Source organism: Oncorhynchus keta, chromosome 15 (genome assembly GCF_023373465.1).
Source record: "Oncorhynchus keta strain PuntledgeMale-10-30-2019 chromosome 15, Oket_V2, whole genome shotgun sequence".
Taxonomy (NCBI): Eukaryota; Metazoa; Chordata; class Actinopteri; order Salmoniformes; family Salmonidae; genus Oncorhynchus; species Oncorhynchus keta.
The window spans coordinates 42,064,416-42,075,504 of NC_068435.1; the positions used below are offsets into that span (position 1 = coordinate 42,064,416).

The window sequence follows — 11,089 nt, forward strand, 5'->3', positions numbered from 1 at the left end:
TTGAGGGGGGAAAGCACTCAATGTTTATGCAACCTAATAATCAACCCCTAAAAATACTTCCAGAACAACCTTTTATATATTTATTTTCAATTGAGAAAATCTATAACAGAAATCAGCCCACCATACTCGTCATTGATAGGGATGTGACATTGATAGGGATGTGACACTGATAGGGATGTGACACTGATAGGGATGTGACACTGATAGGGATGTGACACTGATAGGGATGTGACATTGATAGGGATGTGACACTGATAGGGATGTGACACTGATAGGGATGTGACATTGCACAGCAGAAAGCTGGTTTATTTCTTTATTATCTGATTTATTCTTGATTTCAATATGGAAGGGAAACCATGTACTGGTGTGTGTATATACCGTTTCTTGATGAGTAAAATGTATATTCTCGTACAGGGTGTTGACCCTGGAACCCCAAAAAATATGTAAAACAAAGCTGCACTGCTATGGCTAACCAACAAGGACTGGTTTTGAAAGTTGGATCATCAAATCCATTGAGGCTTTAAAAGTTTTCTTAAACTATTTTTTAAAAAAAAACATTTAAAGCAACTGGGAAATGTCCATGGCATTGTTGTTACACATTGGGAGAGAGAGTCAGCTTTGGCAGTGCCTCTTTGACACAGAGAAGAGTCTCGGAAGTGACCTGTCTTGAAGCCTGCCTGACTGGTTAGGGTCAAGAAGATCATTCTGAGAGAGATAACGAGAAAGTTCATCAGAGGCAGCACACAAGTGTTTTTGGAAAGAAAAGAAAGTTCAATCGTTTTTGACGTCAGATGAGTCGGGAGTGTTGGTTTCTTGAGGAGGGAGAAACTCTGGCCATTTTCAAGTCAGAGGGGACACAGCCAGTCGTCAGGGATGAGTTGATGAGGGAAGTGAGAAGGTCTCCAGAGATGGTTTGGAGAGGGGATGGGGTCGAGCGGGCAGGTTGTTGGGCGGCCAGACCTCACTAGTCGCAGGATGAGAGAGAGGGGAGAAAGAGGTCTCTGCTTCAAGATATCGCTGCTTCATTCACATTGAAGGCTTACTGTGCTTTTGTTTTGAATTCAGGATTCAGATTTGGGAACAGACTGTAATGACAACCTCTCAGAAAGCAAGGTAATCTTCCCATGAAAGGGTTGTCTATGTTGTCTGGAACTTCTAGTGACGGTTAGTGTTAGTTTATTAACTCCCTCTGTATCTGATGTAGGAAAAAACAGGGATTTTGGGACTCACTGGGATTTTCAAAAGGTCTCCAAGACCATCGCCAAAGCCATCCCCACGCTTCACTGTTGATAAGGTAGTAAAGTTGTCACTCTCTGGTGTTCTTTGTAAGAGTATCAATGTACAATCAAACGAATGTTTATAGTAACCCTGTGCTCTAAATATGTCAGGACCCTCTCACTGAGTACAAGGAACTCTCCGCCAGCAATGACAGCCTCTCAGACTTCACCACAATAAAGGTAAGATTTTGTATACTTACATTTACGTATAAATGTAAATACATTTGATTTCATATAATTATGTTTTAGAAAATGACTATTTTTGTTGTAGGAAAATCTCTCTGCACAAAGAGAACTCTCAGCCAGCAATGGTAGTTTTTCCGACACTACAACCACCAGCAAAGTGAGTCTTGCACCTTATTTTACCTACACCTACGTTTATCATCACTTTGTTAACCCACCAATGTGCCTTGTATGTTTACGGAGTATGTATTTTTGACACAGGAGAAAAAAGGAGGGTTTGCAGGAATCTTCAGGAGAACTCCAAAACCTTTCGAGCAACAGGTAATTACAGGCATGTAACATGAGCATGTAACATTAGCATGTAGCATTAGCATGTAGCATTAGCATGTAGCATTAGCAACTGTAGCCAACTGATACATGTTACTATGCAGTTTACACAGAAAACAATGTACACAACATGTCATCTTTACACGTCCTATCTTTCGCTCTCTATTAGGACAGTATGGACACAGAACCACCTGTGAGAGGTAGTCAGCTGAAGCGCCGGAGGACAATCAAGAAGAAGAGACGGGTGAGTGATCAGTTATTTAGGTGATTCGACCCATGATTGACCTATGATTTCAGAGATTTCACTCACGTCGCTACTCAATACAATTACTTGTCTGGTCCCAGTTGGTTTTGAGGCCATACTTTTGTTATGTACTACGAATGATGTAGTTTATTTTCATCTTGAATATTAAATCAAAGTTGCTTCTCAGGTTGTGTCATTCCAAGTGAAAAGAACTCTCCCGAGGATTCCAAAACGTACTGCTGCTCAGGTATTGATATTTCTTCTTGCGTTCCTCAACCCCTCCAACTCAGTCCATCACTTAATGCCCCTCTATGTAAAATAGTTTGTAATACAATAGTAGTAAAATACATGCTGTGGTTTTCTGATTTCTCCCTCAGGACTCTGATAAGGAGCCTATCATTGAGGAGGCTGTGGAGCTGCAAGGGCTGGCCCCACTGCAGGTCAGCTATAGAACATGTGTATCATGCACACTGGCACTTTATATGTTGCCTGTGTCCAGTGGTCTGATGTGTGTCTGTCTGTTCCAGGAGAGCACAGTGGAGATCCAGCCTGTGGAGATGGCAGCATACCCCACTGATGGAGTCAACCTTTTGGAGTCTGAAGAGGTAGCTGTGTGTCTGTCTGTCTCTCGGTATCTGTCACTCATTCACACTCTCGGATTTGGAGATGACTCTGACATGTTTTCTCATTGTTGTTTCTTTTTCAGGAGAGCGACGGCCTGCTGGACTGGTGGAGATCAGTCGAAGGTGTGTTTCCACCTCAAACTATTTCTGTATGCCTGTGCGTGCATTTAAGTGGCTGAGGGAATATTTACGTGCTGGTGAATGTATGTGTTGGAGAAGTGTGACGACTCTTGTGTTGTGGGTTACCAGGTTGGGAGCAATGGAATGAAACATCCCATTTCCAAGAGGATGAAGCAGATATGTGAGTCATTCATCTCTCTGTGCCTTACGTTCAAGTTCAAAATGTTATTGTCCATTTTCTGTTGACATGGAAAGTTCATTTTAAAACGCCTCTGTCCCTCCCTCTTTCCCTCCCTCAGGGCGGTGGAGCAGGTGGCTGACCGTGTGTTCATGGCGGCTCGGCTGTTTGTGCGTCTCTTCAACCAGCGGGGAGCGTCACTGCAGGGCCGTATCCTGGAGCTGCTGGCCCAGGCCGACGCTGCCGACCAGTTCCACAAGAGGACGGTGACGGCCGCTGTAGGGGGTGGCGTGGCCAGCGTGTGTGGCAGTGTGGCCACCATCACCGGCCTCATCCTTGCCCCCTTCACCTTCGGAGCCTCCATCATCGTCACCGCTGTAGGTATCTCCGTGGCGACCGCTGGAAGCATCGCCTCGGCAACGGCCAACATCACTGATACAGTGCACTCCAACATGGACTGTAAGAAAGTGGAGAAGATGATTCAGGGCTACCAGGAGGAGATCAAGGACATCAGGGAGTGTATGGAGTTTGTACAGGTGGGTTACTGTTCTTTCTCTCTCGCTTACTCACTAACGGGCACACGCATGCATATTCACATCCTGTATACACATACACACTCCTCCCCCTCTGTCCCTCACGTGTCCTTTCTCTCTGTGTGTCTGCAGGAAGGTATGGAAGCTCTGCAGGAGGGGAACTTTGAAAAGTACACTGAGAATGCAACCAAGAAGGCTCTGAACCACAACATTAAGCACGTGATGAAGGAGGGGGGGCGGGCCGGAAAGAAACTGATGATCAACACAGACAAGCTCATCAGCACCGTGCAGGTTCTAGGCGTGGCAGGGGGGGCCGCCAAAGCAGTTAAGGCCATCAGCGTTACCACGGGCGTCATGTCCGCTCTCTTCCTCGCACTTGACGTCTTCTTCCTCGCCAAGGATTCCCATGAGCTGCGCAAGGGCGCCAAGACAAAGTTCGCCTCCGAGATCCGAGAGATGTGCAAGGACCTGCAGAATGGGCTACTGGAGCTGAACAAGGTGAAAACCCAGCTGCAGAAAACCATGGATGGGATCGAGCTGGAAGAGTACGAGGAGGAGGAGGAAGTGGAGGTGGAAGTGGATGATGACCTGGAGTCAGACCCAGTTAAACTCGCTCAGCTGGAGCAAGAGCTGGACCAGTTAGAGGAGAAGTTGGACAACAAGGTCCAGGAGGAACAGAAATGGAATAAAAGCAAGGAGGAGGCAGCTAAGAGTGAGGAAAGGGAAATGAAGGAGGAGAAGAATAGTAAAAAGAAGGATAGTAATAAAGAGGAGGGAAAGAAGGCGAGACCTAAAAGTAAAACAATTGAGTTGGGTGAGACTGAGAAAGTGGAGATGGAGAAAGAGCGGATGACTGAGAGGGGAGACACTAGTGGTAGTGTGAAAGGTGATACTAGCAGCGTTCAGAATAAAAAAGGGACAGAGAAAGGGAAAAAGAAAGATAAAGGAATGGAGAGTAGAAACACCAATGAAAAGGGAAATGTTGAGGGCAAAAAAGAGAAAAGAAATGACAGAGGCTGTACGAATGAGGAGGGTGAAGAAAAGGCAAGAGAGACTGAAAAACAAAGAGGTAGAGGCAATAAAAATGAGCTGGCTGATACAAAGAAAGGGATTTCAAATGAAAATGTAGAGTCTGAAAGGGGGAAGAGTGAAAGATTGAAGGAACAAAAAGTAGCTGGATGGGAGACTAAGATGAGGGTGAGGGAAACTTCAGAAAGAGGAAATGCAAGCAGACATAGCAGCAAGACTGACAATGAGCAAATCCCGAAGAGGAGTCCGAGGGAGAGAGGCAGTAGAGATGAAATCCCAGCGATTGCTCCAGGGAGAAGACGCAGTAAAGATCTGAAGTGTGGGAGCATAACTGAAATGGGTGAGATGGAGAGAACGAGTAAGACTGAAAGGGGTGGGGTAGAGAGGGGGATTAGGAACTGGAGAGCAGAGATGGATAGGGGAAGTCAAGATAAGCACAGTGTTGACTTAAAGGGAGACTCGGAGAGGGGGAAGACAAAAGAGGAATCTGAGGTGAAAAGAACGAGTGGGGTTGAGAGAGGGACAGCTAAAGGGACCTCTGAGGAGGAAGGAGTGATGGAGAGAATGTCCAGGAGGGAGAACAAAGACAGGGAGTTGGGGTGTAAGAGGGAAAGAGCTGAGGAAAAGCGTGGGAGTAAGATTGAGAAAATGCAAAGAAAATTTGAACGTGGTAGGGAGGGAAAGGAAGATGAGGAGGTTCATCAGAGTGAAAGGGACAGGAAGGAGGGTGATGTTGAAAGGAAAAGGAGAGATGGTGATGCTGAGAAGAAGCCTCTCCGCCAAGGCGCTCATCCACGCTCCAAAGCCATCTGCCAATTTTACATCTGATGCATTATTTAACTGAGTACTTAAAGAAGTATTTTAAAAGGGATTAACCTAGTGTTTGGTTTTATATTATTTACTTGGGGACAAATTGAGACAAAGACAGTCATTGTGTTTTAAATATTTGATAGAGCAATGGAACTCAAATGTGCATTTTTATACACGTTTTTCATGACAAAGAGATTTTTTTTAACTGTAAAGATTGTTGTATGAAAATTAATTTCTCGTGGACAGACATACATCAACAATTGTCTGGAAGGAATGGGATGTATGGAATAACAAGCAGCAGAAGTCGCTTTGGATAAAAGCGTCTGCTAAATGGCATATATATATATAAGTTCCGTTTTTTTTTTGTCACTGGTTATTTGGAGAAGTCACAATTTCGCAGGTGTTAGCATGTTTAGAGTTTCGGAAGTGAAGTGGACATATAACAGCCATAACTTTCAAATATGGTGGAACTCCTTGTTCCGCTCCTCATTCTAGCATCTCTTCCACCTCTTCACTTAACATGTGTGGACCTAGAATTTAATCGAGCACCTGACCAAATGCTGGGGACTTTAGTTCTCGGTTAACCAACATTATATGAACAAATCGCTGTCCAAAAGCTGGTAGCAATTCATACAGATGTCAATTAACTCCATAGGAAGAGTCGCACTGACTCAAAGCACTTTATAGAGCAATGGCTGCTGCTCATTGGGCCGATTCTGACCCGAATTAAGCGCACATAAATGGAACGTAATTACTTTTTTTTATGCACTATTCTCTCTATGCGTATTCTGACCTAAACTTAAGCAAGAGAAAAGCATGGTATTCACCCGCTATTTGTTCGGGGTGGAGATCTAATAAAATGGAGGTGTGGCAGAGGTGTGTTTATAGATCCTCCATATTCTGATTTTGCCTTAATTCCCTCATAATTCCACCACCTTTATGCAAAGGAAATCATGAATAAGGTTAGAACGAACCTGCCGGTTTCAAGTGGGAAAAGCATCTACTTTATTTTATATATATATGGAGAATGCTGTTATTTATTTATATATATATATATATATATATATATATATATATATATATATATATATATATATATATATATATATATATAACAGCATTCTCCATGCACTGTAATACATACATTGATGAGAGCTATATAAGTGAGTAACCCGTTTGGAGAAAGGGATTGCAAATACACATAGCAATTGTTTTAGATCATTCATCGTTATGATCCCTGGAGAAGAACGTGAAACCAGTCATATGGAAGAAAACTGAAAATCATATCAACATGACATGTATTGCGGCACCTTTTCCAACGTGAAGTAGGCTCTAAAGAGCTGTACCGTTATTCTGAATTTTAATTGTGCGCCCTCATAATTTGCGTAGATGAAATTTGGAGATCTAAGCTATAGGCTTCTGTAGAGCTGAACCTGACGATTTGAGGCATGCGCTTTCAAAATGTTTTACTGGTATGCCCGGGCATTTCTACGTTTTATTTTACAATTTGTATCATGTTAAATATGATCCACTATTGGGAACAACCACCAGTAATACCCACATACAACTGTCACTTTAATGTTCGTTTTCTTCAATTTGTAGCTTACATTTTGCATCATTCCATTCCGTTTACGTGTCTTTCCTCTGTCACGTCTGTGGAGTTGTTCCCGAGGGTCGCTAGCGTTAGTGGTTCATATTAGGCTAATGTTGTGCAATAATTTGGGACATGTAGCCTATTTGAATCATTATGGAACTCAGACCACACGTAGCAGGTTAAACCTGGAGCCTGGCACACGGTTCACGACGACTGGACCAGTCACACAGTTCCATGATGAGTGAGGAATAGGATAGATATAATTATTGTTCATTCCTAATTGTGCACTTTTCCCCACCTTACAATATTTATTGGATTGAATATGACAACTTTCAGGGTGTATTTTTTTTATTCATAAATGCATTCTGTGCGTAAATGTTCTCCAAACCTATTTTTTAAAATGATTCATACATACTTTAACACAAAAATGTGTTTAAATAATCCGAGTATTTTTAAATCTACCAGTTGGTGCTGAAACTGAGACTAATATGCATATATTTAGATGGCTTTCTTTTATTGATCTCTATATTCTGAACCCATTCTCAATGTATTCTAGTCAGTCTGTTGACAGAATTTGAATTTTAAAAAAGGTACACAGTATTTAAAAAGGGATGGCTTAAAATGAACGTAGGTTACTGAAAATCCTGTTGAAAGAAAACTGACCAGGAAGTGAGAGGGATTTCAGCAGTTGAATTATTATTTGGACAAGTCACAATTTCGCAGGTGTTAGCATGTGAGTGAGCGAGAGAGAGGAGAGAGAGTGGAAGAATGAATCTGGTGAAAATGTAGCCTAACATGGAATGTGATTATCACAATACTGTGTGCATGGCAACACATGATGTCATGACACATTATTATGAGGTATAGTTAAGTTATCAGTTGTGTGTCTGTCTCTGTGTTATATCTTTATAGTGGCAGACACTTGAGCTAATTCCAGACCAGCTGATCAGCCTTCAAGGGGAACCCATCTTTAGCTTTTGTCAGGTCACACACAAGTTTACATACGTGTTGTATATTTGTGTTCACCAGCCCAATCTAGTGACCACTATCCTCTGGACTCAGCCAGCCTAAACGGAGAGGTATACACATCACTGGGACATTGTTGATTCTAGGGCTGTCCTGGACTAATCTTGGTCGACCGAAAAGTCTGTTCTTTTGACCAAATGTTTGTACAATCAACTATATGCATTGAGCTTGTCTGATGCTTTAAAGTTACGGTTTGATGAAATAAGACACAAATGACTCAAGAGGGAGACAGAGATCAAGATAACCAGAAGAAGAAAAACGTAACCTTATGCAACCATTCTCCTCCCGCTCCTGCTGGCTTTCGCAGATAATGCCATTACTCTCCTGAAGTTGTCGGTAATAGGCTACAAGAAGAGTCTGAAACTTTTCTCATGTGGAATTCAAATTTATCTTAACATTTCTACCAATCTGTGTGCCAGTTGTGGTTTTCATATGCACATTTTCATGAAATAGTTTAATTTCATTTATAACAGCCTAATGCCGTTTATATCTCTATCAGTGTGATGTGATTCATCAAAATTCTATCCAAATCTAAATGAAAATGATAAACCTAAAAAGTAACTTCTATTGTCATTGTTAACTATGTAAAAATAGCCTACATAAGGAGAAAATATCCTGATGAAAATAAATATCATAAATATATCATATTGGCTGCAACAAACTTGAAACATTGTATCAAGTATTAACTTGGGTCTGCCCGAAACTCAATAAATGTATCAAATATTCTGGGCCTCCAATATTCTGAGTTTCCTGCGCCAGTGAACTCAGGTCAGACACAGGTGTAGGCTATTTGCACAAGGGATAAGAAGCAGTGCTTGACCTGGGCAGGAGCTCACAAGAGCTGAGTACCGGCACCTCAAATGTTCTACTTCTTGAGTTCCTGTTCCTCTTATAGAATATTATCGCAAAATATTTGTGAAGCACCTGCACATAAATATAAACAGTATCAGCACACACAATTAGTTCTGGAACCTATTTTAGTCAAAGATAAGCAATGATAAGAAGTAATCAGGTAGGCCTATTTTATGACGTTTCCACTGGATCAGAGCATGACCTTTTTCCCTTTATCGAAAGGGAGAGAGCTAGAAATATTGTCATACTCAAATGGTTGAAAAAACAGAATGCTTGCTTGCTGTTTGAGGTGACGAAAACATTACTTTGAGAAGCTCCACAGCTCATTAGTGGTGGTGCCTTAAGCCAATCAGAAATACTATCAGATCCCCAGATGGGCACATTTACAGTGCCTTAAACTATTCAGACCCATTGACTTTTTCCACGTTTTGTTGTTACAGCCTTATTCTAAAATGGATTAAATAAAACAAAATGTCCTCAGCAATCTACACCCAATAATGATAAAGCGAAAACAGGTTTTCCATCATACTTAAATGGAAGAAGTTGGAAACCACCAAGACTCTTCCTAGAGTTAGCTGCCCAGTCAAACTGAGCAATCAGGGGAGAAGGGCCTTGGTCAGGGAGGTGACCAAGAACCTAATGGTCACTGACAGAGCTCCTGAGTTCCTCTGTGGAGATGGGAGAACCTTCCAGAAGGACAACCATCTCTGCAGCATTCCACCAATCAGGCCTTTATGGTAGACTGGGGGGGTGAAGGTTCATCTTCCAATACGTCAACGACCCTAAGCACACAGCCAAGACAACGCAGGAGTGGCTTCGGGACAAGTCTCTGAATGTCCTTGGAGTGGCCCAGCCAGAGCCTGGACTTGACAGACCTGAAAATAGCTGTGCAGTAACACTCCCCATCCAACCTGGCAGAGCTTGAGAGAATCTGCAGAGAATAATCGGATAATCTCCCCAAATACTGGTGTGCCAAGCTTGTGATGTCATACCCAAGAAGATTTGAGGCTGTAATTGCTGCCGAATCTGCTTCAACAAAGTACTGAGTCAAGGGGTCTGAATACTTATGTAAATGTGATAGTTGAATGTTATAAATTAACAAATTCTGAAAAACGGTTTATGCCTTGCTATTATGGGGTAATGTGTGTAGATTGAGGGGGGAAAACAATTTCATAATTGTTAGAATAAGGCTGTAACTTAAAATGTGGAAAAAGTGAAGAGGTCTGAATACTTCAGGAAGGTACTGTATATGCCTACATTTGCGTGCAGGCACGGTAGCCGATAGGCCTTCTTCTCTGCGTAATCAGGTGTACGTCCTTACTCAACATTGATAGGAGTGCTCCAAACAAAAGACAATGACTAAATTGACAATGGAATGAAATAAACCAAAACGTGTTTCTCACAAGTGAAGCAAAGGTTGTGCAGTCTGCAATGTGTCTACTCCTACATTGAGAATGATAAGACTGGAATACTAAATATATTTAATGTATTAACAGAAATGTTCATAACCAAACAATGTAGATTTGGAATTATAGGAATTAACGGTAGATGTAGGCTACTACTGGTAGTAAGGGAATAGACCCCAACAATCAAAACTCAAACAATTCACAGTGAAGTTATGAAACAATGAATGTGCACAAATTAGCGGGAGAGAGAATTCTGTAGAGAGAAGTGCATTGTGTGCTGCATGGTCAATCTGACATCTGCATTGGCCATGCAACATTTACCGTGATATGGCCTCTGCAGAAGTCAAGGTATTCAGACTGTACTAATTGCGATTTGCGGAGCAGCACAGAGCTGTTGTCAAGGAAGTTGTCAAGGAAGTGAGTTTGATTATACAAGATGTACCGCCCCCACCTACTGTCACCAAATGTGTCGATGCGGAGCTATTCAGAGCACTCATTCTTAGAACATTTGGGAGTTCGCACAGCGGTGTGGTACAGAGCTCAATTTTGCCTTTGTATGCCTCCACAATTGTCACACCTTCCATATGGACAATGGCGACTGTCATTCAGAGCAGGCCCCACCCGTTTAGCAACAAAAAAAGTGTTGTTTGTTTTACATGTTATTTTGTCCGTTTTTAAACAATGTATACATTGTTTTTTAGTTAAAACACTTTGTTTCCTTGAGTAAGGCAATCCCAGTGTTTCGGCCAAGCACAGTGCTTTCTGTGCTGGTGGGGCAGCCAGCTGGAAAATACGGAGCGTGGGGGTGGGGGTAATGTTCTCTAGTTGCGCCGTGATTGCCTCCGTGGTCTGTCACTCACACAAGGAGTCATCATCATGAATCAAGT

The 11,089-nt window shown here is 42.3% G+C and overlaps 1 protein-coding gene across 4 annotated transcripts in view; it reads left to right on the forward strand.

Annotated features, from left to right (window-relative positions):
- LOC118394978 (uncharacterized) overlaps positions 1-8,669 on the forward strand; it is a 51,895-nt gene extending 43,226 nt beyond the window's left edge. For all 4 annotated transcript variants that reach the window (XM_052464142.1, XM_052464143.1, XM_052464145.1 and 1 more), the window contains 13 exons: positions 1,066-1,113; positions 1,205-1,294; positions 1,389-1,457; positions 1,549-1,620; positions 1,722-1,781; positions 1,957-2,031; positions 2,219-2,278; positions 2,409-2,471; positions 2,559-2,636; positions 2,738-2,777; positions 2,904-2,955; positions 3,074-3,488; positions 3,618-8,669. In XM_052464142.1, coding sequence (XP_052320102.1) covers positions 1,066-1,113; positions 1,205-1,294; positions 1,389-1,457; positions 1,549-1,620; positions 1,722-1,781; positions 1,957-2,031; positions 2,219-2,278; positions 2,409-2,471; positions 2,559-2,636; positions 2,738-2,777; positions 2,904-2,955; positions 3,074-3,488; positions 3,618-5,342 — 2,847 coding nt within the window. In that variant the 3' untranslated portion in view covers positions 5,343-8,669. The remainder of the gene's footprint in view (positions 1-1,065; positions 1,114-1,204; positions 1,295-1,388; positions 1,458-1,548; positions 1,621-1,721; positions 1,782-1,956; positions 2,032-2,218; positions 2,279-2,408; positions 2,472-2,558; positions 2,637-2,737; positions 2,778-2,903; positions 2,956-3,073; positions 3,489-3,617) is intronic.
- The last annotated feature ends 2,420 nt before the right edge of the window (positions 8,670-11,089 follow it).